Genomic DNA, 25,650 nt, shown 5'->3' on the forward strand with positions numbered 1-25,650 from the left:
ACTAATTGTACTAGGTGTTTAACCACCTCTAGAGTAAACATATGTACATATCTTTGTAAACGCATGTAAAGGCGAATCTCGTCGTTGATTATCCTGGATTTCCACGACGCTCACTGGTGTCTCGGCAACCATTAGCCCACGAATAGCAAGGAAAAGGCACCATGGACGATCTTATAAAGACTTTAATTGCTGAGGTCAAGTCGCAGGGCGTCTTCGATGAATTCCGCTTTAACTGCTGCCTGGCAGACGTGGACACGAAGCCCGCGTACCAGAATGTGCGCACTCGGGTGGAGACGGCGGTCAATGATTTTTTGGCTAAGCAGCACTGGACGCCCGAGACCAACAAGGTTCAGCTACGAGAGAGGCTGCGCAAGCACCTCCTTGAGTGAGTACACTTCTCGCACGGATTAGGTAACGTAATCAACTTGTCTATTCCAGCTCCGATGTCCTGGACAAGGGTGTCGACCAAATCGTGGATCAGGTGGTCAATCCCAAGGTGGCCACCATCTTCGAGCCGAGAATCGAAAGCATCGTCTACAAGTACCTGGGCATCACACCTCCGCCGCCACCGCCAGCGAGATCCTCAATGTTGTCCGCACCACCTTTGCCGCCATTTGCTGGGCACATGAACGGCAGCAGCAGCCTGCTCAATGTGGAGACTCCCGCTGGCCTCCTGCCCACCGACTTAGAGCAGATCAGTCCGGACTCAGACCGGGCCACAGTCAAGTCGGAGGTTAAGGATGAGGATTTGCCTCCCGGAGTAGATGAAGAAGACTTATCGAGGTCGTATGAGCCTATGAATGAGTTGAAACCACTTGATAGCAAGGAGTTGAACAACGGCTCCCTTAACAATTCGGATTCAATCAACGGGGTCTCACAGGCGTCACAATTGTCACAGGTATCTAGCGACAGCCGCTTAACCATCGCCTCGTCCACGGAATCGGTGGCCGATGCTCACCAGACCACGTCAACACTCAAAAGCGGGGATCCAGCGAACATTTCCGAAGAGGCTCAGATGCCAAAGTTCAGTGAGAACTCCAGTGATGCTTGTGTTAAAGCAGGGGAGAACGGTAGTCGCCAACTGCATTTCGACATAAAGCAAGATGCTATTACCTTTGAGGGTAGGTTAACAATTTCCATTAACCATAAACATTTAACTTTTAATATAACCCATGCAGGTACAGAGCGAAAAAACTCTACGTCGAAGGACACTAACGGTGACCGCCATGCTCTTTCCATCGAAGATGCCATTATGTCGGAGTTGAAGGCAAACATAGACGATGCCAATAATGTCGAACCAGAGGCTGTTCAACTGCCAGTGCCGCCAAAAGTTGATCCTCCTCCTCCGCCACCCCTACCAAAATCTGAGCCCCTACCCGCGCTTCAACCACCAGCACTGCATGAAATTCACCCACCTCCTCCCCCAGCGCAAATTATAGTTGCGCCACCTCCTCCTCCACCAACTATAGATCAGCCTCCTCCACCACCAGAACCATCTAAAGTTGAGCTACCACCACCGCCAGCCCCACCAACAGTTAATCCACCTCCAACGCCACAAGTGACAGAGAAAAATGGATCTATTAAAGAGGACGCATTGGATTCGACATCCAAAGAGACTGATAACTTAGAAGAACTACCTAATGCGTTAGATGCTGGGGTCAAAAAGGATGCACAGATTCCATCTAAAGCTGAGGCCAATGAAGACCAACCGCCCCCACAAGAAGTGAAAACTCCTAAAGAGGAGGTTGCGAAATCGTCTATGTCCATAGCGTCACCAATATCTGCGTCAAAGAGTCATTCAAAGTCAAGGGATAAAGAAAAGGACCGACGACATCACAGCCACTCACATGATAAGCAGCGACGCAGGAGCAGAGATAGAGATCGGGATCGAGATCGTAGTCGCGACAAATCTCACAGCAAACATTCCTCGAGTTCTAGTTCCAAGCACTCCTCATCGCACTCCTCAAGTTCGAAACATAGGAGCAGTAGCTCCAAGAACGATAAGAGTTCAAGCTCATCTAGCCGAAGCAATCGCGAGTCATCCTCTTCTAAACGCTCGAGCACAACATCTTCATCTCGTCACGAATCCTCCTCACACAAAAAACACAAATCGAGTTCATATTCATCCCGATCGGATCGAGATAAAAACAAGGAAAAGGAAAAGGAGACTCAAAGTCGCAGCCACCATAGCAGCAGCAATTCATCGTCATCCTCAAAGCGGAGAGATCACGATAAGGGCCGCGATCGTGATCGTAACAAGTCAAACAACTCAGGCAATTCGCAGACTAAAGCTATCCAGGATGATCACAACGAGAACAAAGTCAAGTTAAAACATCGCCGGAGCTCAGACTCTAACGACGAGGGCAAGCCGCCTAGTTCCGATGGCATAAGAAAGACTTCGCAACCAGAAATTTCCCCAGCTCCAGAGAAAGCTGATGCGCCTGCGGAGAACGGCAATGGCACGAATGGAAACTCTAACGGTAGCAGCAATGGTGGATGTGATAGTGCAGTTAGTGTAGTTATTGTTAGCGACATCCTTCAGCAATCCTCCACCAGTTTCATTGAACTGACTGCTGGTTCCCAGTCACATAAGGTATTAGAGACTAATAAACTAGAAGCCATCGATATTGACGAAAAAAGAAACAATAATCAGCCGGAAACACGAGAATCGGAGGCTAAAAAAAATAATTTTAATTCAGAAGATAAAGAAGAAGAACTTCATATTGCAGACAAATCCGTACCTGATTCTCCAGTCAAAGAAAGCAAAGTCGACGGCTTAGAAACTGAACCAGTGCCGACCAATGAAACAAAAAAGAAGCTTGCTAAGGAAAGTGTACCAGAGAATCTTCACAACGCTGTAGAGACTTCGGATCCCATTGAAGTCAGGCAACTGGAAGAACAACCGAAAAAAGCTGATAAACCCGCCTCTCAAATCCAAAACTCGAATGACCAAGGTGACGAATTAGTTGCCGACTTTGTTACCCACTTCGAAGAAAACTCAGACGAGTTTAAGCCGCGTCTGCAGCTGATCAACCAACTGATACAGGATTACCAGAGTTTCGTGAACAGACTGAGCGCAGATGGATTACAAGACGAGCCAGTGGATGTACGTGCATTGCGAAGGAGCATATCCAAGCGAAGGCGGAGCAGTTTGCTGGAGCAGCAGCAAGTGGTGCGGGAATCCACACCGGCGAGGCTTAGTAGTCCCAGCAGCAGCACCTCCGGTAGTCCGGCTAAGAGGTTACGACGGGAGGAACCGAAATCATCGCCAACGCCATCTGATGGCAGCATAAACTCCAAGGAGAACGAGGCTTTGGAAAAACAGGAGCATGGTGCGTACTGTTTCATAGCAAACTATCATTTGGTCTAGCAATATAAACAGTGTTTTAAGCATCGCTCTATTGCTAGCTAACCCACTTATAATAGGGTGGATCGAATTTGTAGTTAATTTTAGATGTATGTAGTTAATTAATTTTACTAAAAAATTTGAAATGCAACAAAATTGGAACCCCTGATAACATAAATCTCTGTAATATAAAACGCAATACTAAAATCAAAATATCTAATAAAATAAATATATACCCATATAAATTTTCAAATATATAATCGATCCACCCTGTGATTGCGATTTAAAACCATATATCATGCTCATCCTCATACTTATCTCTACCACCTCTACTTTCTCCTCCACATGCATCCACATTACTTATAAATTAATATAGCTGTATGATGCCTCCACTAGTCCTATCCAAATGTAAATTGTGCAGGGTAAGCGGTTCCCGCAAGACTAACTGAATCTTTGCCCTCATCCTATTGATTCGAGCGCAGTATTGCGAATTCATTTGATTAATAAACTTTTGTATTCTGCAGACGCCCTGTCCGCCAGGCGACTTAGCAAGAAGCTCTGCCAGCAGCAGCGGTACACCAACGATGATCTCTACAAGCCCCGTCCAATCCTTTCGCAGCGCTCTCGTCGTCGGGGCCTGGATGCAATCCTCTAGCTAACGAGTGAACTGTTATCGGAAACAATAAAAAGCAATTGTTGTTAATGCATTTGACATAAAAAAATACAAATATCTTCTTTCATCCGTTTAATGGGCCTTTTTGTTTGCCAATGAGTTTGCTTCCGCTTTGTTTTCGTTTGAATTCTTTAACAATAAAATTTTAATTTTAGAGCTACACCTTACAGTTTAATAATCGCTGGTGTAGCATATCCACATATATATATATATATATATATATATATTATGCATATATATAAACAAAAATAACAGTGAACGTAATAATATGATGTAGTATTTTATAATTTTGGGGAACTCCGGTTGGTCTTGACCCTGGCACTAGACAGCGATTGCTTCTCGAGGATTGAAAACTACCATATAGCACTGAGACAAAAGATAATGTGTGATGATTAATTAAAAAAGACTGCAGCGGATGAACTAAATCGTACAGCTATCAGTAATCGCAGTCAAGTGCCTGGCAAAAGGACAAAGGAAAGACATAGCTAGGCTACTACTCCACTATGCGGCTGGCTAATTAGTATTGGGTAAATAGATTGGGCAATCTGAAGGGGAGACGTAGTTCTCTGAGAGCTGTATCTGCGGTTCGTTATTTTTTGTAACATCTCAGTTTGAAGATTTAAGGTGTAATTTGATTACAAATTATTGAATTTTCTTCTCGCGCGGGTGTGCTTTACATTTTTGCTCTTGATTTCTTTACAACGATCAACATAAATATATGCATATATACTTTGAAACTTGTTTAAAAAAAATATATATATAAATGTAGTAAATCAAAGGTTGTAATACATAGGTAATAGTATTTTACAATAGGGTTTTCTCATTTCGAAATAACATAGATACAGTATTATCATTAGCATATACTTTTTAACAAGAATTTCGCACTTTGTCTAAAACTGTCTTTGAGTGTGTGTTTTTGTGTGTGTGTATGTGGGGGGTGTTTATAGTATGTGTTTGTTGTGTGTGGAGTTTTGCGTTTTGTGTGTGAGAGCGAGAGTTTTGTGCAGAACAACAACTACGATTTAACCTCCGACTATGGAGTGATAAAACTCTCTCACCGACTCCTCGCAGAGTATTCATACAAGCAGCTGGGTTCGGGTGGGCTGAAAGTGGGGTAGTGGCCAGGCGGTGGTCAATGGAACGGCAGGCGTTTCGAACACCGTGTCGTCCACCTGCCAAAAAGCCCCTAGTCTCACACCAGCTTTCCCGATCCCTACCGCCAACTAATAGCTACGCTTAGGTTTAGCTGTCGCTGCTGCTGCAAACGTTTCGAACGCAGGCCCCGCTCGCGGCCACGCCCACTGGCGATGCCTACGTCCTGGGGAATCCCCTTTCGTAGGGACTCTTCACATCTGTATGCCGTGTGTGCAGGTTGATTGTTGGTCCTGCGGGTCGCGTCGACAGCTCACACACCGTCTTGATGGCACCGGAGGTATTAACTGAGGTCGGGGTAGGATGAAGTGTCACAGTGGTCTCCTTCTCCTTTACCGTCTCCCGATTCTGATCGCTCTGCTCTTCATCCGTAGTCCTGGGTAGCACGTAGTCCGCTTTGCGGGGTTCCGAACGACCGGTAATTGACGATTTGTACTTATCTGCGTCCATGCCGCACAGGTAGAATTTGAAGAACTCGTACGTTGACCAGCAGATAGCCGTGGCGGGCATGGAGTACAAAACGCGGGCTGTCATGCCCCTGAAGAAGCCCAATGGACCAGCCATATGGTAGATCTGTAAGAGGCCAAAGGTTGTTGAATATAAAATAAATTCTTAATTTGTTTTAAAGAGTAGCTACTGCAACCTATGACCTTTAGAGGCTATTCAAAGATCATCCGAAGCAATTATAAATGACATTATCGTCTTGTTAATGTGCCTGTGTTCAAATTTGGACAATTTGAATTCTGTTTGAAGCTTCAAATTTTTTTTTTAATTCCTTTTCCTTACTTTAAATCATGAATCATAAGATATGATATTCACCTTTCGGCTAGCCTCGATCATGCCACGCGTTAGTCCAGTCTCCTGTGTATTCAGTAGCGTCTTGATCACATCCAGGGGAGTGGTTATAGCTGCCGCGCAGGCACCAGCCGCAGCACCCGCTGCCATATGCACTGGTGGATTGTACTTCCGTTCCAGATTCAACTTTAATAAATATTAAGGACTATTAGTAACATCAAATGATTGAAGAATTTCAGTGAACTTACCGTGTTCTGGAAAAACTCGTATGTGGTAAAATGTATTGTCTGATATGGTAAATTCATGACCAGTTGCGTGCCGTATGCTCTATAGAAGGCTTTGAAGCCCTCCTTCTTGTAGATATCCCGAACGCAAGATATCACCGATGTGTAGGGTGAGTTGTACATCTGCATTCGCTGCTTGATCACATCCGTGGGACTAGAAATGGCGTCGTGTATAAGGGTGGCCACTACTCCCGAAATCACTGTAATGTATTCGCTAGATTAGGAGCCGTTGGCGCAAGTACATATAGTCCTTAAAATTACCATAGTTGAGGTTTCTCACAGAAGTGAACTTGGCCGTCACCTCCTTGGTCATTTCATAGGCAGCAAAGTACAGCGAATGCGCTGGACCGGCACCCAATACTACAGCACTAGCTCCTCGAATGGGTCTGCAAATCAAAAGATATATTAGATTATTCTATAATAGAGCAATTATATAGGTTTTGCACCACTTACCTTAACAAGCCCTCACTCGTGATCATGTTCCGAAAGGTTGAAAATATATTCAGGTTTTTTGTGGGAGGCGAAAGGCTCTGCATTCGCGTCTATAAATGGGCAATAATGAAACGTTTAATATAATCACATATTTACATTGTGCACTTTACAATGGGCTCGGATATCTGCACTTTTTATTTAATTCAGTTATTGTTTGCCCATGATTAAACCGGGTAATCAACGGGTTGGTGCGTCAGAATTACTAACTTGTTTGTCTGTAGTATCAAAAACTGAGATAAAGTCTAGGGAAATGAAGTAAATAGAATAGCTTTTTGCTATTCTTCTGCAAGTCATGGTTACTCATGATATATGTACATATGCACATATAATACAGAACACAACTCAATTGGTATATACAATATTTAGTTCAGTTTGTGACATTGTCAAGACCTCAAATCGTGCTCTCATCATGATTTGTGATTCGGAGTACATTGGGTGATTCCCAAAACCATTTTTATATTGCACTGCTGTTGCAGTCTACGAGAAGTACTGGAGCAGATGATTTTTAAAACGTTTATGAGATCATCCCTTACATAAAACTTGTCTCAAATTGTATTTAACATTTTTTATTTTTATTTTGTCAATGAGTTGATTGGACTATTATCGGTGCAATACAGCAGGGACTAATAACCGATATCAATGGAATATAAAAATATATAATTGTGTGTTTGCCGGCAAAACTTTCGCTGATTTATAAGCAAGTCACCCGGGGTATACAAAATGCAATTGTCTACGAACTTAAAGATTACACATCATATATGTACATATGAGTGTATATATTTAATTGCATTTATTTAAAGGCGTGCCTGGTATAATAGAAAAGATGGAATTATACCCGTAAGCGGATAGAAGCATCCATATTGTAAATTACGGAGACAACCTAAATGCATTTATCTATCTAGTGCCTGGTTGCTGCTATCAACAACAAGTCAATTCAAGGTGAAAAATACCGCTCTCGAGTGGGGAAACCTAATTAAAAAGGTGCTACGACCAACAGATAGAAGTCTCTATTACAGAAATGCTAGATAGAACTGGGTTTGAACTGATGTGGGGCCTAACATGATTCATTCATCCCGGCAATAAGTGCTCCTGATAAGGGAACAAACTTTGAAATAAATCAAAATTAAAACGCCGCAATTGCTGGTCAATTAAAGGTTTTCCACTCTGGCTTTCGTAACTTCACGAAATTAGCTCGTCAAACGGACTGTGAAGAGACTGTCGATTATAATGATGACGCCGGGAATCCCGACCAGGCTTTAAAGTGGCACCAAACTGCCTGCCGGCTGTCATTCGCGCGATTGACACATGTGGCCACGAAAATCAATAAATACTCGAGCCACCACAACCAGCTGAGTGAAATATAACGAAACAAGAATCGGTCAATAATAGGTATTGAATGCGGAGTATATATATACACGCATATATCGAACGTCATTACGCCAGCCAGGTACATTTACATATGCTTAAATAGCGAACCTGTGTACTTGGCCCTTCCGAATTTTCATGTGCATGATTGGAATTGTGGCGATAAGAGATTGTCAACTTAGTAATGGAAACGACAGAAGCTAATCTAATCGCCACAGCATAAACCAATGGAACGTGCTCCGATAAGCGCAGAAAGTGGCTATACCACCTAGAGTCTTATTGGGCAACGGGTACGGAACTCTTAGTTGCACTCAAGAACCAACGAATTACATCACGATTATGCCAAAGCAGCAGCGGCGGTGGCACACACAATGTTCCGATTGTTAGTGAGGTTAGGTTTATGATTAATGGTCGGGCTTATGCTCCTTCTCCTATTACCAGGCCGTAATGATCTCTCACCTTGACGGAGTCCAGCGGATACATGACCACATGCTCCAGTACACCCGCAATAGCGCCCGCCGTCATATTGACACCCACACTGGTAGTGGGCAGCGATTCGTAGTCGTCTATGTTCATGGTGGATCCGATCCGTCGATGGTGTCGGTGCAGCTATACTACCGATTGTGTGCGAGTATTGTGGTTGTGCCCTTGTAGTGGCTGCTCCTCTTACGATGACCTGATAATCTGGACCAGTTCTACCAAGTCAAGTTTCAGTTGTAGAACCGCTTTCTCCGTTAGGATTGGGTAGCTTCGCAGGATGAAGATGGTATCAACGAGCAGTTTTAGCCGGCGTATGTCGAACACGGAACAATTTTGTTGTATAACACGGATATCACGATTCACGGGTGGGCGGGCGTCGGGTGTTCGAGGGGTGGTGGTGCAGAGTGTACGCGTGAGGTGGTGTTATGCGAAACTACTAATTGACACTGCGGCTACTGCTGGTACCACTGGTACTATTGCTGCACCACGACTAGCATAATAGACATATAGACGACACGCTCCCCGATTCACTCGATTTCGGAGCGAAGAGGTTTCAGTTTCTGCCCGCGGCCGTTGTTTCGCTTGAACTGCTACTGTTGCTGCGGTTGGGATGTGTTCTGGATATATATAATCGAGTCGGTTGTAGGCGGATTATGGCCGAAACAAAAATTTGGTAAAAATCTGGGTTTGGCAACTCACGCAAATGTTGAATGATTACAGGGAATCATTAAATTTCGCCCAATAAACAAGCCTCGTGCCCAGAGTGACCGCGGTGGGTCTGTTGGAGAATACCATATGACTCGGATAAATATACCGCGAACATGTGGGTGGGGAACTTAAATAGAAACTCATACGAGTGTGACCATGGTAGGCCTTTAATATACTAGAAAAATACCAACTTTAAAGCTTTAATTATTTGACACTCGTAAAATCTAACGAATATATATATTGTGCTTTAATTTTTTTTCACTTTCTCTGTAATGCCTTAACTTACATTGTGTACTTTCATTCTACCTTAAAAACCATACAAATACTAATAATATAAATATAAATTTAACAGAATTAATGCATTTTTAAAAAAATGTTATTTGACGATTTTGTGATGTAAAGTTTTAATTAACATGAAAAACGGATAGCACTCATTTAAAATTATTGTTTTTTAGCAAATAATGCACTAAAAAGTTGAACGTATTAACAAAGAAAAAAAACATATAACGTTTAAGTTTCAGTTAATTCAAGCCACTCCTATTTACGTGTTCACAATTGTATATATCTCACTTCCATTGTCGGTTATAGTATATTTATTTCCAAAGAACCGTTTCCAACGCCGCTGAACGGTCACTCTGAGAGGGATTTAAAGGCTTTCCAGCCGTGGGACGGCGTCATTTAAAAAAATCAAAGCGGGCGTCGCAAGTGCGGATAATTTATTGCATCTGTTAATCGTGACGTGGCCTTTCAGCCGGAGCAACTGATAGCTCGTCCTCCGTAAATCCAGTTATCTTTCAAACATGAAGTACTTTTTGCTGTTGGGACTTCTGCTTCTAGCAGGTATGTTTCAGAGTGCCACGCCACAACGCCCCTATAGTGCCGGTCTTTTAACCTAATTAATTCATGTCTCGTTAGGCGTCAATCAAATCGCTGCTAATGAAGAGGAAACCGCAACCGAGACCATTGACTTGGATCTGGGATCCTTTAAGGAGGGCTCCCGAACCGGTAGGTAGACACGCCCCCCCGGCGAATTGTGCAAATTTGTATGGTACACGTCAGCGTTACCAATCCGACTAATATCCGCCCCTTTATCTGTTCAAAATCGCAGACGCCGAAACACTGAAGCGCGAGGAAGAGGCCATCCAACTGGACGGTTTGAACGTGGCGCAACTGAAGGAAATTCGAGAAAAGGTGGGTTCACACCAGGTCATCCATAAAGTACACGTATGATCGAGATTTTATTTCTCTTTCTCTTTTTCTTTGTTTTTGCAGGCAGAGAAGTTTACTTTCCAAACGGAGGTTAACCGAATGATGAAGTTGATTATCAATTCGCTCTACCGCAACAAGGAAATCTTCCTGCGTGAATTGATTTCTAACGCCTCCGATGCTATTGACAAGATCCGTCTGTTGGCTTTGTCTAATAGCAAGGAATTGGAGAGTAATCCGGAATTACACATCCGCATCAAGGCCGACAAGGAAAACAAGGCTTTGCACATTATGGACTCAGGTATTGGCATGACCCACCAGGATCTGATTAACAATTTGGGCACAATCGCCAAGTCCGGCACTGCCGATTTCCTGGCTAAAATGCAGGATCCCAGCAAGTCAGAGGGACAAGACATGAACGACATGATTGGACAGTTCGGTGTGGGCTTCTATTCCGCTTTCTTGGTTGCGGATCGTGTTGTGGTGACTACCAAGCACAACGACGACAAGCAGTACATCTGGGAGTCGGACGCTAACAGCTTCAGCATCACCGAGGATCCCCGTGGTGACACCCTGAAGCGAGGATCCGTGATCTCGCTGTATCTGAAGGAGGAGGCCCAGGATTTCCTGGAGGAGGATACCGTCCGCGAGCTTATTCGCAAGTACTCACAGTTCATCAACTTCCCCATCCGCATGTGGTCTAGCAAGACTGTAGAAGAGGAGGTTCCCGTTGAGGAGGAGGCCAAGCCCGAGAAGTCTGAGGATGACGTGGAGGATGAGGATGCTAAGGTCGAGGAGGCCGATGATGAGAAGCCAAAGACAAAGAAGGTCTCGAAGACCACATGGGACTGGACCCTGATCAACGACAGCAAACCCATCTGGACCCGCAAGCCAGCCGAAGTGACCGAGGATGAGTACACTAGTTTCTACAAGAGCCTGACCAAGGACTCCAGCGAGCCCCTGTCGCAAACGCATTTCATCGCCGAGGGTGAGGTTACATTCAAGAGTTTGCTTTACGTGCCCAAGGTGCAGCCGTCGGAGTCCTTCAACCGCTATGGAACCAAGTCGGACAACATCAAATTGTACGTGCGTCGCGTCTTCATCACCGATGAGTTCAATGATATGATGCCGAACTATCTGAACTTCATCCGCGGTGTTGTGGACTCTGATGATCTGCCTCTTAACGTTTCCCGCGAAACCCTTCAGCAGCACAAGCTCATCAAGGTGATCAAGAAGAAGCTGGTCCGCAAGGTGCTCGATATGCTTAAGAAGATTGATAAGGAAGCCTACGAGAAGTTCTGGAAGGAATTCTCCACCAAGTAAGTTTATTTTTTTTTTTTAATAAATTTATAAAATGGGCTGTGTTATTTTTGGTCCATGCTGATAAGAAAACTCGGAATCCACGTAATATTATAATATTAACCCTAGTGACGTGTATTATTATTCAGAGTTGAAGTAGATAAGAGTTCATTTTTCTGCTGTAAATTGATATGAACTTTTTATTTATTTATTTTTTTTTAAGAAAACGGGATTTCTTAGACTACTTAAAGGAATCGAATGTAATTTCATATATATTATTTCTAGAAAGTTATTATACATTTTTTTTCTGATTTCAGCATCAAATTGGGAGTGATGGAGGACCCCAGCAATCGTTCGCGCCTCGCCAAGCTACTCCGCTTCCAGACCTCCAACGGCAAGGGCGTTACCTCGCTTGCCGAGTACAAGGAACGCATGAAGGCGAAGCAGGAGCACATCTACTACATTGCCGGTGCCAATCGTGTTGAGGTTGAGAAATCGCCCTTCGTGGAGCGTCTGCTGGCCAAGGGCTACGAGGTTCTGTATCTGGTTGAGGCCGTCGATGAGTATTGTATCTCCGCTCTGCCCGAGTTCGATGGCAAGAAGTTCCAGAATGTGGCCAAGGAGGGATTCCAACTGAACGAGTCCGAGAAGAGCAAGAAGAACTTTGAGTCGCTGAAGAGCACCTTCGAGCCTCTGGTCAAGTGGCTGAACGATGTGGCCCTTAAGGATCAGATCTCTAAGGCCCAGGTGTCCGAGCGTCTGAGCAACTCCCCTTGTGCCTTGGTTGCCGGCGTTTTCGGCTGGACCGGCAACATGGAGCGTTTGGCTATGTCCAACGCCCACCAGAAATCTGACGATCCTCAGCGCTCATACTATCTTAGCCAAAAGAAGACCCTTGAGATTAACCCTAGACATCCTTTGATGCGCGAGTTGTTGCGTCGCGTTGAGGCCGACGAGGCTGATGACACCGCCAAGGACATGGCTGTGATGATGTTCCGCACCGCCACCCTGCGATCAGGATACATGCTCCAGGAGACATCTCAGTTCGCCGACAGTATTGAGCAGATGATGCGCCAGACTTTGGGAGTTTCTCAGACCGAACAGGTTGAGTTCGATGAGGAAGAAGAGGACGATGCTGAGGAGACCACGACTGGCAGCCAGGAAAGCGGAAATGCCGATGATGAGGAGGAGGATCAGCAGCATGACGAGCTGTAAGCTGCTTCACTCACCGTCCACATAGATTGTACATAAGAGTGTGGAGGTCAGACTGAGTTATAAACAACCACATACCGGGCGTTTCATTAACATTACTCCTCAGCATGTCCCTAGATTCTAAGTAAAGCAATTTCGTAATCCTTCGCCCACGTTGTCATCACCACCAGTCGCCCAGAGCACTCCATTACACGCAACACACTTTAAGCATTCTGTTGCTCAAGCGTTTTCTTTTTTCGAAAGCAAATGAAGTATGTATTTATACAATTTAATGCGTAGAACAGAACAGATTCCAGTCAAAATAAAAAAAGACAAATGAAATTTATCAGGTATTCATTCGTTCATGGGGAAACATAATTATAATAATGGTCTATTTATCTAATAAGTATGAAATGCGATGTGATTTGACATCCTGAAAAAAGACTAAGGTCAGTCATCAAAGTCGGAACTTAGTGGCTCATTGTTCAAGGCCTTAAGATATGAGTTGTACTTCATTTGGTCCCGGATTTGCTGAACGGCCTCCGATTGGGACAGTTTGTAAGTGTCCATAAAAAGGCGTACTATCCACAATGGGAGCAGTCCGTTTATGAGCAGTGATGTGTGATTCTGGTAATCATTAGGATTTTAGATATATTCAATTTTATGGGGCCCGAAACTTACGCTTCGACTGCTGTAAACTTCGCCCAGTCTCTTAAGCATCTTCTGATGGATGGTCTTACTAAGTATGTCAATGACGTCCATGTGATCAATGTTCATATAGTTAGTGGTTCGCGGCTTAAACTCACGCTCCTTGAACAGCTTGTCGAAGTTGGAACGATAGTTTTCAAAAGTTTTCATAACATCGTCTTCGCCCATATTTTCCAAGAGCCTGACACAATGAAAATATCGGATCAGATGTTGAAGGCAATTTCGTAATCGCTTTATTTTCATTGAGTCGAACGACTTACAGAATCTTAACAGGTCGTGGCTTGGGCATGTCCAGCATGCTGTCCAACCGCTGCAGGGCATCGAACCTGGCTCCATCCATCTGCTCCACTTTCAGCTCCTTGGCAGGCGATGGGGAAACACGTTGAATCTTGGACTTGGGACCTTTGACCTTATTGACCTTTGTGTCACTGAAATTGCACGCATAGGAATGGTTAAAATTGCAATTCAAAGCCAAATTTTTAAGCTTACCCGACTACGAAGTTTTTAAACCGGCTTGGGCGAACAGGTGATCGGCCGGAGCGGCGGGCTGGTTTGGACTCGACAGAGCTGGCTCTGGAAATTCTGCAATACATCAATAAAGTCGTGATTCCACTAATATCTCTGTTTACGTACCTTTGTACTGGGCTCTGGGATCTCTTCATGTGGGTTCCCTGCCGAGAAGAGCTGGTGCGGCTGGAAGACTTTTCTTTTTCGCCACCCTGGGAAATGGATCTTCGTTCGCGCTTGATCTTGGATGGTGGCTGAGTCTCCAAGGCAGGGCTGTTATCATCATCATCGGCATCGATGTGTTTGGGCTTTGCTTTTAAGCTAAAGAAAATAAAATAAAATTGTATGATAAATAATGGAAAATATGTCAAGATTAAGCTAAGTATCTAAACGACTTAAAAATATAATTCCTATCATATAAACGGTGGACATTAAGGTACTACATATAAAATCCCTAAATCCCTGCAAAATAAAGATTAAAATGTTAAAACTAGCTGACTACATTTAAATTTTAAAGAGGTCTACCCAGATTTTGGCTTGGAATCCAAGCTGGTTACTCCGCTTTTGTTGGAAGTGATGCTAACGCCGGAACCGTTGGTTACTGCCTCCGTGGCATGTTTGCGCTTGGTTGGAATGACGTCCGCGACTTTATCCTCGTACGAATTGTAGTGCAGCTGGATGTCCAGGCTGAGATCCTTAGATGACAGTTCCGTCCCGGCCAGAAGGCTGAGCGTTGCAGGATGAGGCTTATCGGTGGCCTGGATGCGCACACTGATGTGGTCAATAAGGAGATTGGTGTCTAGCTTCTTGGCATCTTCCCAGTTCTTAATGTTTTCGAACACACGCCACAGACCACTCTCAATCCTGCTCCAGCGATCCCCTGTCATCCAATGGAAAACATTTTTCGGTTCCCGCTCAAAATGGGTCACAAGTGTCGGCAAAACTTTAACATTGCAGGCGATGCGATGCTTCTTGTACTGAAATGGGAATATCTTTATGTTAGACCATGGCCGCTCGCATTATTTATTGGTATTTACTTGATATATCTGTGAAACTAATTGGTAATTACCAATGGCGGAAAATGGCATTTTTACAAAATTACTCTTCGTTCGGATGTGACCGGCACCTCTGTCCTGCACAACAACAATTAAATTTTGCGAAATATTCGGTAACACTACTTGTCGTCGAAATGTCTATCGATTGAAGAAAAACTTATCGAACATCATAGCTTGGCGCCATCGCATTGAAATTCAAGCTCGAATCAATGCTACCAAAAATAAAAATACAACTACTACTAAGGAAAATCAAAAATGGTATATATATACAAAATAAAAAAGTTTTGGCTAACTTAAAATTGCATTATCGACGGTGTTTCTTTATAATTTTTTTTTTTAATCATGTAGGGAGCGTTTTTGGGATTAATTAAGATTAAAATAAATTGAAGTTCTGTGCTTAACAAAATGACTTTAACATTATCACACATTATTTTAAAAAAAGTATTTTTATGCAGTAATTAACTTTATAAAAAATGAGTTTTGAACAATAATTAAGAGAATTTACCGAACCTATTGCTTATGATCTGAATGAATGAGGCGTCAATCAATGAATCTTTTGAAACTTACAAATCGTTATCAACAGCAGCGTGTGGCTTAGGTCAAGTCTCGGTAGAGAAACAGATTACACAGAACAACGAAATATTTTTATTCTATAATTCAAACTTAATAATTTCAAATACATATAATAAAATAATAAATAGAGTGGCCTAAGATAATATTAAAAGCGCATATATATGTACATATGTGCATATCATTACTTAAAGTCTCCGTGCTATTTTATATACGTGAATCAAGTATAGTAGAATACTAACTTTCACCCCCAAGAAAGCTTGTTTTGTGATGTCATAAAGATGCCGCTAACAAATTCACGGTTGTCCAGTGTTATTCGCAGATATGGTTGCGAATGCTGCCCGGATCGGAGAGACTCGGAATCGGTTGTTGTTCAGTTCTCAATTGTGTTCCATATTAAACAGACGAGCTTGTTGCGTTTCCAAAAACTCCTGGTCGATCGATGATTAGCTGCACTAGTTGAATATAATATAAACGTTGTGTGCGTGCCCTATGTATTAGGAAACATGTGTTCAATTTCAAATCGTTTTCGAGTATCTTTATCTACGGGACGTATTTACATCCTGATATTCGTATTTTTGTCGAGTTGTGAGGCTAGGACCATCGGTGATGAGTCTCAGGAAAACGCGATTATAGATGACACGGCGGAGTACCTTCGATCTTATGGCGCCAAGATGAAATCCTATATGAATTTCAGCGTAGATCCTTGTGAAGATTTTTACGAGTACGCCTGCGGAAACTGGAAGAATGTGATTCCTCCCAGACAATCTGTCAACAAGCGAAACAATCTACTGGACATTATTTATACTATAGCAGAAGTAACGGAGTCCCTGTTGAGCAGGTCGCAACTCGCCGAAGCCCTTAATGTTTCTGCCGAACTTCTGGTTGCGCAACGCTTCTATAATTCCTGCCTCAAAGCTCAAGTGCTTCCTCTGCCGGCTGCCGATCCCGCTTATCTGTCGCTTATCAGATCTATCGGTGGTTTTCCCGCTGTCGACGGGGATTCTTGGAACTCGTCCAATTTCAATTGGTTCAACATGAGCGCCCACCTTACCAACTACGGCGCCCAAGGACTGATTAAAGAAGACATTCTGCCGCAATATCCATTTAATCCGTACTTTAAACTGCCGGACCTAGGCTACGACCACTTTGTCCATACGGATAACATAGCTAATTCAAGTACAAGGGCCTACATCCTAAACGAGGAGCGTATGCGTGGCTACCTAAAAGCCTTTAATCTCACAGAGGATAAAATCTCCCAGGTGATAGTAGGAGTCTTTGACTTTTGGCGCGAGGCGCTCGCTCTTAAAGATAAATTTAACGGCGATGATAGTCAGTGTCAGGATTTAACTATACAAAACAACGTGACAGTTTTTAGCCAATGGAATAACTACTACGAGATTGCCTGGAATGGCATGGACTTCTACAACGGATCGGTCCCTAGCGAATACTGCGACTTTTACTACACGGAGCTTGACAAGGTGTGTGATAGGCACATGGAAGCAGTTGCCAACTATCTGGCTATGATGCTGCTTTATCGGATGGACGCCAAGCTGAAGGAGGAAAAGTACCATAAAGAACATTGCCTGCTGATCGTTCAGTTCACGTTATCCCATCTCTTTAATAAGCTATACATGCCGGTGAGTTTAAAATATGTGCTTTAAAAAAAAAAAAAAGTCAGTGATAAATCGATATTTCTCGTTTACTTAAACTATCTTAATATTGTTTCCAGGAAAACTTTTCAGAAGACATACATTCTGACATCTTCAGCATGGTGACGGAACTAAGAAAATCACTGCGTGAGGTTCTTAGGAACGCTGAATGGCTGGACAATGAGACAAGGCAAGAGGCCTTACTCAAGGAGGCCAGCATGACTCCGGTAATTGGCAGCTACAAGAACGCAGCGATCACCGACGTCCTTCTCAATCAGATCAGGAATCTAACTCTTTTTGATGACAACTATGCCAAAAGTTTGATCAGCTTGCGAAAATTGGGTATTAGTCTGCGGCGATATAATGGCCTTCATTTTGAGGATATGTCTGAGGACACGAAGCCATTGGAACTCCTGGTTGGAATGCAGGTAAATGCCTTCTATTACAACTTGGATAATTCCATCTATGTGATGGCTGGGATACTTCATCCGCCAGTGTATCACCACTTGTGGCCCAACTCTCTAAAATTTGGCACACTGGGCTATCTCATAGGTCATGAGTTAACACACGGTTTTGATACGTCTGGCTCCGGCTTTGACGGCTCAGGTATAATTCGGAATTGGTGGACAGAGAAATCAAACGCAGTGTTTAAGGAGCGGGCTAGGTGTTATGTGGATCATTATAGCAGGTATCTTATACCAGAGATTAATCGTAATATTAATGGCAACGAAACCAAGGACGAAAATATTGCGGACGCCGGCGGATTGAGGGAGGCGCTCGCCGCCTATCGAAACCATTTGAAACAGATCCAAATAAGCGCCGACGAGACACTGGCGCCCCAAAGTGACCAAATGCCTGGCCTTGATCTCTCACCCGAGCAGCTATTCTTCCTCGGATTCGGACAACTCTGGTGCTCCTCATTTAAAGAGGAACACTACTGGGAGGAGCTGAATGAGAAGCACACAATCGACAAATATCGAGTACTGGGGGCCGTCTCTAACAATGATGACTTTGCCGAAGTCTATAACTGTCCAGTTGGAAGTGCCATGCGTCCAAAAGCAGAAAGCTGTCGGGTCTGGTAATCTTAAGGGATCTTCAAAAAAAAAATTGACAAAGATATAAATAAAGAAACTAAAATAAAGCTGTAGTTTAAAAAATGTTGTTATGGGTAGTCTACGCTTGGGATCGTTTAGTAAGAACTAGAAGCACTCTTAGGGCAATAAAATAAGTCATTTTCAGCATCATTATCTATTTATTCTTAACATTGATTAATGAACGACGGGCTCTGAGGATTTGAAGGCGTTGGGTCCACGGTAGTTCTCGACCAGTAGGGATTTGTATCGTCGCAAGTGGACGCTGACTCCTTCCTCGCGTTCGCTAGCGGAAAGGATTGAGACACGGGCCACGACTAGATGAGAAGGGTTCGTTTGGCTGAAACCTCTAATTACATCTATATCATCGCCGATTTCGAGCTGCAAATAATAACTTATTGGATTGGAATTTATTTAAATATTTATTGCTTACCTGGATACTCTTCTTGGAAAGCTTTTTTCCATTGACGCGTATTTTGCTCTCATAGAAATTCAGTTCCACTTTGCTGCCGGATGAGATTTACCATGGTTAATCGTACAGTTTTATGTGCATTAACTGGAGGGTTCTTACTTCCTGGCCATGCCTAGTCCAGCTTTCAGTAAAAGATCGGCGCGGAGTGAGTTTACTTTTGTCTTTACTACCTTGGAGTCCCTTTCGTCTTTAAAATCCTCATCATCTTCGTCGTCGCTATCCAAATCATCTGACGCTCGCGAAGATTTTTTGTCATATTTCCACAAAGTAACACTGGTATGCAAAGGAGTCTGAAGTTGGACGTTTGCTGGTAGTTTAAGAAGACTTCTGGTGGGAACTGGAGACTTTAGGAATCTTCCTAGTCTTGCTATTTGACGTAAACTCCGGAGCATTTTATGTGCGGGCGCCTTAAAATTACGATAACAAACTGAATAACATAACCTAAAAACTACAGCTGATGCAGCCGCGTTGCCAACTACAACTACGATTTGATTTATGTCTGCTTTGACTTTTTGTTTCGTTTTTTTTTCGGTCTCTTGTCAGGATTAGGACGTATTATTTGGAGAGTAAGGGGGCGATAGGTTTGCAGATTCCTGGGCAGAAAGTCATCTTCATCTGGACTCGAATCCATGGGCTCTAAGCTCGGGGATTTCTGCTTTTCCGCAGGTTTTTGTTTTATTTCTTCTACCTCCAGTCTTTTACTTTTACCCTTCATGGCCAAATTGGTGAGAGCGTTGCCTAGTTTTTGTGTCTCCACCTGGACATCTGCGCGGTCCAGCTTTATCGATGGTTTGTCCGAGGAGCAGGAAATGAAATCATCACCCCAGTCCTTTTTTTCAGTGACCGGACGGACAGCATTTTTCTCATTTTCGGTTACTCGGATAATTGACGGCTTTTTGACCGCTCTCTTGTATGTTTTAGGGGCTATCCTTATGGCAGTCGGGGCTGTCCTCTTTCTGGCAGCAACCCACTGTTCCAATTCTTCACTTATTACTTTCAATTCCAAAGGTAAGGTTAAAGAAAGAGCTCGAACTCCAAAAATTTCTTCGGTAAGCTCCTCCAGTTTCGGCTGTGCATAGATGGGAGCAGTGGGTACTTTGACGGATGCACTAGTGGTTATTAAACGAATGAGATGTGCTGGCCGCAGACTCAAAGATACCAGCAAACATGAAAATCGTCGAGAGTTTGTGGCTCGCACTGAACTTTCTAGGCCAAGATGAATTCCAAATCGAGTGGCAAATGATTTCCTTTCTTCCCCGCTCTTTTCAATAGCTTTTTTGAAGATCTCTCGAAGCTCTATCACATCATTGGTTGACAAAACAGGACTATAAGTTAATAATGTTAGCCTGTTGATTAAGATTTTATATTTGGTTGCCTTCTTACCTGTGCTGTTTATAAGGATTGGCCAAGACAGTCCTTAGTTTGGGCAGACATTTTTTCTTGCCCTTAGATTCTTTCTGTTTAATACTGGCCAAACTCATAGCTATCTTACAAATTAAAGGAAAATCGCAAAATTCAGTTGATCAAACAAAAATGTGTTTTGGTCTTCACCAGTGTGACCGCCTTTCATAATTAAAAAAAACCAAAGATTCAACCGCGCTGCCAACTTTTCTAAAACAACCGCTTTAATTTTATTTTATATTTTTATTAATTTTTAATTAATTTTTATTAAAAACTTTAATACCAGTAAAGTTCAGGCTCTGTATCAGAAGTATACTTAAGTTTTCTTCGCGTTTGTCTTACAGGAACTTCTACAAGACTCGCTTGCCTCACTGTTGTGGTTTCTTTTTGAGTTTGAATAACTTCTGTCGTTGTTAAATTCAATCCAGATGGCGTTGAGGTAGTAAAACTTTCTACTCCAGCGCTGTTAATCATTGTATCTAGGTATGATGATGTAGTTTCAAAGCCAGGAGTCGTAGCAATAAGTTCCAGTACTGATGTGGTGGTTTCAGCGTTTTCTGTGGTTAATAAAAATCCTTCCGTTGAGCCTTGTGACGATTCAGTTGTACTTTGAACCTCTGAAGATATTTCAGTCGTTAAATCATTTGATTGCGTTGTGAAATCGGAAGTCTGACTAGTTGACTCTGGCCGTTCTGTAGTGGTCGGATTAAACTCTGTAGTAGTTTCTAATGATTCGGTACTGGAAATCTCCGGACTTGATGTTGTAGAAAAATCTTCAATAAATGTAGTCGTTTCCGGATATGCTGTACTGCTTGGATTTGTTGTTGTGGTCAAGTCTAAAAATTCCGGACTTGATGTTGTGGAGTATGTGGTTTTTGGATCAGTTAAATAAGTAGCTTCTGTACTGGTGAATTGCAACCACGATGTCGTTGTAGAATCAAAAAGACTTGTTGTTGTTTCAGGTGCTTCCGAAGTTGATAGAATAGATTCTGTACCTAAAAATTCAGGCTGAGGTGTTGTAGCAAATTCAGTAGTTATTTCAGGTGCTACCGAAGTTGCGAAAATAGATTCAGTAGTCGAAAATTCAGGATGAGATGTCGTGGCAAATTCAGTAGTTGTTTCCGGAATAAATACACTGCTTGTTGTTGTGGATATGTCCTCAGGAAAGTTATTTGTTGTCCCATCCGGAATGGTTGAAGTTTCCGCAATGTTTGTTGCTGTTGTTGTCTCCCAAAAGTCAACATCGAATGGGTTAGTAAAATTTACAATTCGCGGCTTATATGGTTCATAGATTTTTGCTTTATAAGGCTTATGATTCTTCATGTATTCCTTGGCGATGTTTATCCATTCGTCGCGATCAAGAATCTTGTTTAAATTTCTACTTGAAGCCACAAAATGGGCCATGAAAAGTAGCAAACACAATTTCTTCATAGTGATGCTGATGCCTTCAGTTGACACTTTCGACTAATTACTTTCGACAACGACAGTGCAATATAAACCTTAAAAGTCTACCTAGATTTCTATTCCTTTTTCTACTACCTGCCTGCTGGGAAAACGTTAATTACTCTTAATGATCTGGGAATTTCAAATATTGCCGCCAGGGCTGGAAACGCCCTATAATTTAATGTTGGCAATGCCGTAAAAAATGCCGGCAATTTAACAGCTGTTTACTTCATAGGGAAGAAGAAGAAAAGCGTGTTTGCAATCCGCGTTTTTGTATAAAATTTGTAAAATACTTATTTATACGGTGTTTTCTTTAATTAAAAAGAATAAAATTGCTATTAGCTGGTGCTTAAACCTTTGGTGAGTTATTAAAAATAATACTAACAAGCCAGTAATATTATTTTAGAGTACATTTAAAGTTAAAAATTTTTAATGCGCCGCTGGCAAATCTTGAATGAAAATGTTCATAATAACATACATTTTTCAGCAAATAACATGGATTCCGATTTATATGATGAGTTTGGCAACTATATTGGCCCTGACTTAGACAGCGATGATGATGATGACCAAAGTATCTACGGGCAACCCGATGTGCAGGATGATCCAGAGGTATCCATGAGTATACAAGTAATAAAATGTATCTGTAAATAATCATAATCCATTAAAAGGATGCCATGGACGAGGACGAAGTGGAGCCGCAGGAGGACGAGGACAAGGAGGTGACTGCCGTCGTTTTGCACGAGGATAAGCGTTATTATCCGTCAGCCGTTGAGGTTTACGGGCCGGACGTGGAGACCATTGTACAGGAGGAAGACGCCCAGCCGTTGGACAAGCCTCTGATCGAGCCGGTTAAGAAGCTCAAGTTCCAGATCAAGGAGCAGGACATGCAGGAGACCACCTATGACATGGAATTTATGGCTGACCTGATGGATACTCCACCTCTAATTCGCAACGTGGCGTTAGTTGGCCACCTACACCACGGCAAGACCACTTTCGTCGACTGCCTCATCCGGCAGACGCATCCGCAGTTCGAGAACATGGAGGAGCGTCAGCTGCGGTACACGGACACTCTTTTCACAGAACAAGAGCGAGGATGCAGTATTAAGGCCACGCCGGTGACTCTTGTCCTGCAGGATGTCAAGCAAAAGAGCTACTTGCTAAACATCTTCGATACCCCAGGGCATGTCAACTTCTCGGACGAGGCCACCGCCGCCATGCGAATGTGCGATGGTGTGGTTATCTTCATCGATGCCGCCGAGGGCGTTATGCTGAACACGGAACGTTTGCTTAAACATGCTGTGCAGGAGCGCCAAGCCATCACCGTGTGCATAAACAAGGTAAATGATGGCTTTATTACCATGCAAGCCCGTTCTTAAATGTTTCTATGATTTGTAGATTGATCGGCTTATTCTGGAGCTAAAGTTGCCACCTCAGGATGCCTACTTTAAGCTAAAACACATTGTGGAGGAGGTAAATGGACTGCTAAGGTGAATATCTTTTTTTTATTATAACCAAAACTATAAATTTTTCTTTTTTTATAGCACATATGGCTCTGCAGAAGATAATCTATTAGTTTCGCCCATTCTTGGCAACGTTTGCTTTGCCAGTTCTTTGTATGGCTTTTGCTTTACTCTAAAGTCTTTTGCCAAGCTCTATGCGGACACATATGAGGGAGTGGCGTATCTAGACTTTGCCAAGCGCCTCTGGGGCGACATGTACTTCAATAGCAAAACGTAAGTAGATATCAAATACCAAAATAACTTATTTTCAATTTTTCTATAAATAGGCGTAAATTCTCTAAGAAGCAGCCGCATAATTCGGCACAGCGCAGCTTTGTGGAGTTCATTTTGGAGCCCATGTACAAGCTGATCGCCCAGGTTGTTGGCGATGTGGACACCACTTTGTCGGACACTTTGGCTGAGCTTAATGTGCGCGTCTCCAAGGAGGAGATGAAGTCCAATATAAGGCCACTACTACGTCTCGTCTGTAATCGGTTCATGGGCGATTGCAGCGGGTTTGTGGGCATGTGCGTGGAGCATATTAAATCGCCTTTGGAAAATGCCAAGCGCAAAGTGGACCATATTTACACTGGACCGAAAGAGGGAGACATATATCGAGATATGATTTCGTGTAATCAGTATGGAACCCTAATGGTGCACAGCTCTAAGATGTATCCCAACGACGATTGTACATTCTTCCAAGTGCTGGCGAGAATTGTCTCAGGCACCTTGCATGCTGGCCAGGAGGTTCGAGTACTGGGAGAAAACTACACGCTGCAGGATGAGGAGGATTCTCGCATACTCCAAGTCGGCCGTTTGTGGGTATTTGAGTCTCGTTATAAGGTAGAGTTAAATCGAGTTCCCGCCGGAAATTGGGTGCTCATCGAAGGCATCGATCAGTGCATCGTGAAAACCTCCACTATTGTGGATATTAATGTCCCAGAAGACCTCTACATCTTCCGGCCTCTTAAGTTTAACACTCAGAGCATTATTAAGATTGCTGTGGAGCCTGTTAATCCTTCTGAGCTTCCCAAGATGTTGGATGGTCTACGTAAGGTGAACAAATCTTATCCACTTCTCTCGACGAGAGTCGAGGAGTCGGGTGAGCATGTCATCCTAGGTACTGGCGAGCTGTATCTCGATTGCGTGATGCACGATCTGAGGAAAATGTATTCAGAGATCGACATTAAAGTGGCAGATCCCGTTGTGGCTTTTTGCGAGACGGTTGTAGAAACTAGTTCGCTAAAATGTTTCGCAGAAACGCCTAACAAAAAGAATAAAATCACCATGATCTCAGAGCCACTGGAAAAGGGTCTGGCAGAGGACATTGAAAATGGAACAGTCTGCATAAACTGGAACAAGAAACGCATTGGAGAGTTCTTCCAGGTCAATTACGATTGGGATTTGCTGGCGGCGCGTTCCATTTGGGCTTTCGGTCCCGACACAACGGGACCAAATATCCTTGTGGACGACACTCTGCCTTCTGAAGTGGACAAGAATCTCTTAACAGCTGTAAAGGATTCGATTGTGCAGGGCTTCCAATGGGGAACGAGGGAAGGTCCTCTATGCGAGGAGCCCATCCGGAATGTCAAGTTTAAAATACTCGATGGAGTTATTGCCAATGAGGCGTTGCATCGCGGTGGCGGACAAATCATTCCAACTGCACGTCGAGTTGCCTACTCCGCATTTTTGATGGCCACGCCGCGTCTGATGGAACCATATCTGTTTGTGGAAGTCCAGGCGCCCGCCGATTGCGTGTCCGCTGTTTATACTGTACTAGCAAGACGCAGGTGAGTTTTAATGGCCATACTTGATAGTCTATGTATTGACAATATAAATCTTTTTCTAGAGGACATGTGACGCAGGATGCACCGGTATCTGGTTCTCCCATCTATACGATCAAAGCGTTCATACCCGCCATCGATTCATTCGGATTTGAGACGGATCTCCGAACGCACACTCAGGGTCAGGCCTTTTGCCTTTCGGTATTCCATCACTGGCAAATCGTACCAGGTGATCCCTTGGACAAGAGCATAATTATCCGTCCGCTGGAGCCGCAACAGGCGTCGCACTTGGCGCGAGAGTTTATGATTAAGACGCGCCGCAGGAAGGGTCTTTCCGAGGATGTGTCTATCAACAAATTCTTCGACGACCCTATGTTGCTAGAACTTGCTCGCCAGGATGTGCTGGTCAACTATCCTCTTTAGGCTTCAGGATTCAAGAAAACCCAATAAAACTTTTAGACATACTTTAGTAATTTT

The 25,650-nt window shown here is 43.3% G+C and overlaps 9 protein-coding genes across 11 annotated transcripts; 4 read left to right on the plus strand and 5 right to left on the minus strand.

Annotated features, from left to right (window-relative positions):
* The first annotated feature begins 37 nt into the window (after positions 1-37).
* Positions 38-4,972, plus strand: LOC108116023 (biorientation of chromosomes in cell division protein 1-like 1). Of its 2 annotated transcripts, XM_041818675.1 has the most exons (5): positions 38-385; positions 439-1,121; positions 1,179-3,332; positions 3,723-3,768; positions 3,871-3,969. In XM_041818675.1, the coding sequence occupies exons 1-4, from the start codon at positions 162-164 to the stop codon at positions 3,728-3,730; spliced, it is 3,069 nt and encodes a 1,022-aa protein (XP_041674609.1). In that variant the 5' UTR covers positions 38-161; the 3' UTR covers positions 3,731-3,768; positions 3,871-3,969. The 2 variants fall into 2 exon arrangements, with proteins under 2 accessions (XP_041674609.1, XP_017083199.2); XM_017227710.2 differs by lacking the exon at positions 3,723-3,768 and having other exon boundaries at positions 3,871-4,972.
* Positions 4,079-9,400, minus strand: LOC108116024 (mitoferrin). Its single transcript, XM_017227711.2, has 7 exons — positions 9,287-9,400; positions 8,567-9,204; positions 6,704-6,792; positions 6,512-6,636; positions 6,215-6,450; positions 5,991-6,152; positions 4,079-5,744 (listed from the first exon to the last, which is right to left on the minus strand). Exons 2-7 carry the CDS (start codon positions 8,681-8,683, stop codon positions 5,331-5,333), a joined length of 1,143 nt encoding a protein of 380 aa, XP_017083200.1. The 5' UTR covers positions 8,684-9,204; positions 9,287-9,400; the 3' UTR covers positions 4,079-5,330.
* Positions 9,401-9,942: 542 nt separating this feature from the next.
* On the plus strand, positions 9,943-13,333 carry LOC108116053 (endoplasmin). The gene is made up of 5 exons (XM_017227751.2): positions 9,943-10,135; positions 10,211-10,300; positions 10,404-10,486; positions 10,568-11,820; positions 12,118-13,333. Exons 1-5 carry the CDS (start codon positions 10,096-10,098, stop codon positions 13,013-13,015), a joined length of 2,364 nt encoding a protein of 787 aa, XP_017083240.1. The 5' UTR covers positions 9,943-10,095; the 3' UTR covers positions 13,016-13,333.
* On the minus strand, positions 13,329-15,336 carry LOC108116054 (uncharacterized protein CG4951). 2 transcript variants are annotated; one of them, XM_017227753.2, is made up of 7 exons: positions 15,244-15,336; positions 14,732-15,183; positions 14,333-14,527; positions 14,189-14,272; positions 13,960-14,127; positions 13,673-13,880; positions 13,329-13,618 (listed from the first exon to the last, which is right to left on the minus strand). In XM_017227753.2, exons 1-7 carry the CDS (start codon positions 15,292-15,294, stop codon positions 13,442-13,444), a joined length of 1,335 nt encoding a protein of 444 aa, XP_017083242.1. In that variant the 5' UTR covers positions 15,295-15,336; the 3' UTR covers positions 13,329-13,441. The 2 variants fall into 2 exon arrangements, with proteins under 2 accessions (XP_017083242.1, XP_017083241.1); XM_017227752.2 differs by having other exon boundaries at positions 14,189-14,281.
* Positions 15,337-16,225: 889 nt separating this feature from the next.
* On the plus strand, positions 16,226-18,617 carry LOC108116080 (neprilysin-4). Its single transcript, XM_017227798.2, has 2 exons — positions 16,226-17,471; positions 17,564-18,617. Exons 1-2 carry the CDS (start codon positions 16,338-16,340, stop codon positions 18,563-18,565), a joined length of 2,136 nt encoding a protein of 711 aa, XP_017083287.2. The 5' UTR covers positions 16,226-16,337; the 3' UTR covers positions 18,566-18,617.
* Positions 18,618-18,715: 98 nt separating this feature from the next.
* LOC108116084 (mitochondrial transcription rescue factor 1) lies at positions 18,716-19,525 on the minus strand. Its single transcript, XM_017227801.2, has 3 exons — positions 19,146-19,525; positions 19,008-19,080; positions 18,716-18,955 (listed from the first exon to the last, which is right to left on the minus strand). The coding sequence occupies exons 1-3, from the start codon at positions 19,436-19,438 to the stop codon at positions 18,752-18,754; spliced, it is 570 nt and encodes a 189-aa protein (XP_017083290.1). The 5' UTR covers positions 19,439-19,525; the 3' UTR covers positions 18,716-18,751.
* LOC108116081 lies at positions 19,437-20,609 on the minus strand. The gene is made up of 2 exons (XM_017227799.2): positions 20,430-20,609; positions 19,437-20,371 (listed from the first exon to the last, which is right to left on the minus strand). The coding sequence occupies exons 1-2, from the start codon at positions 20,525-20,527 to the stop codon at positions 19,540-19,542; spliced, it is 930 nt and encodes a 309-aa protein (XP_017083288.2). The 5' UTR covers positions 20,528-20,609; the 3' UTR covers positions 19,437-19,539.
* Positions 20,610-20,637: 28 nt separating this feature from the next.
* LOC108116082 (mucin-5AC-like) lies at positions 20,638-21,905 on the minus strand. Its single transcript, XM_017227800.2, has one exon. It carries the CDS (start codon positions 21,876-21,878, stop codon positions 20,724-20,726), a length of 1,155 nt encoding a protein of 384 aa, XP_017083289.2. The 5' UTR covers positions 21,879-21,905; the 3' UTR covers positions 20,638-20,723.
* A 232-nt stretch (positions 21,906-22,137) lies between these two features.
* LOC108116008 (116 kDa U5 small nuclear ribonucleoprotein component) lies at positions 22,138-25,637 on the plus strand. The gene is made up of 7 exons (XM_017227686.2): positions 22,138-22,250; positions 22,378-22,499; positions 22,559-23,227; positions 23,286-23,377; positions 23,432-23,623; positions 23,677-25,179; positions 25,239-25,637. The coding sequence occupies exons 2-7, from the start codon at positions 22,386-22,388 to the stop codon at positions 25,594-25,596; spliced, it is 2,928 nt and encodes a 975-aa protein (XP_017083175.1). The 5' UTR covers positions 22,138-22,250; positions 22,378-22,385; the 3' UTR covers positions 25,597-25,637.
* The last annotated feature ends 13 nt before the right edge of the window (positions 25,638-25,650 follow it).

This window comes from Drosophila eugracilis, unplaced genomic scaffold, assembly GCF_018153835.1.
Source record: "Drosophila eugracilis isolate 14026-0451.02 unplaced genomic scaffold, ASM1815383v1 contig_367, whole genome shotgun sequence".
Taxonomy (NCBI): domain Eukaryota; kingdom Metazoa; phylum Arthropoda; class Insecta; order Diptera; family Drosophilidae; genus Drosophila; species Drosophila eugracilis.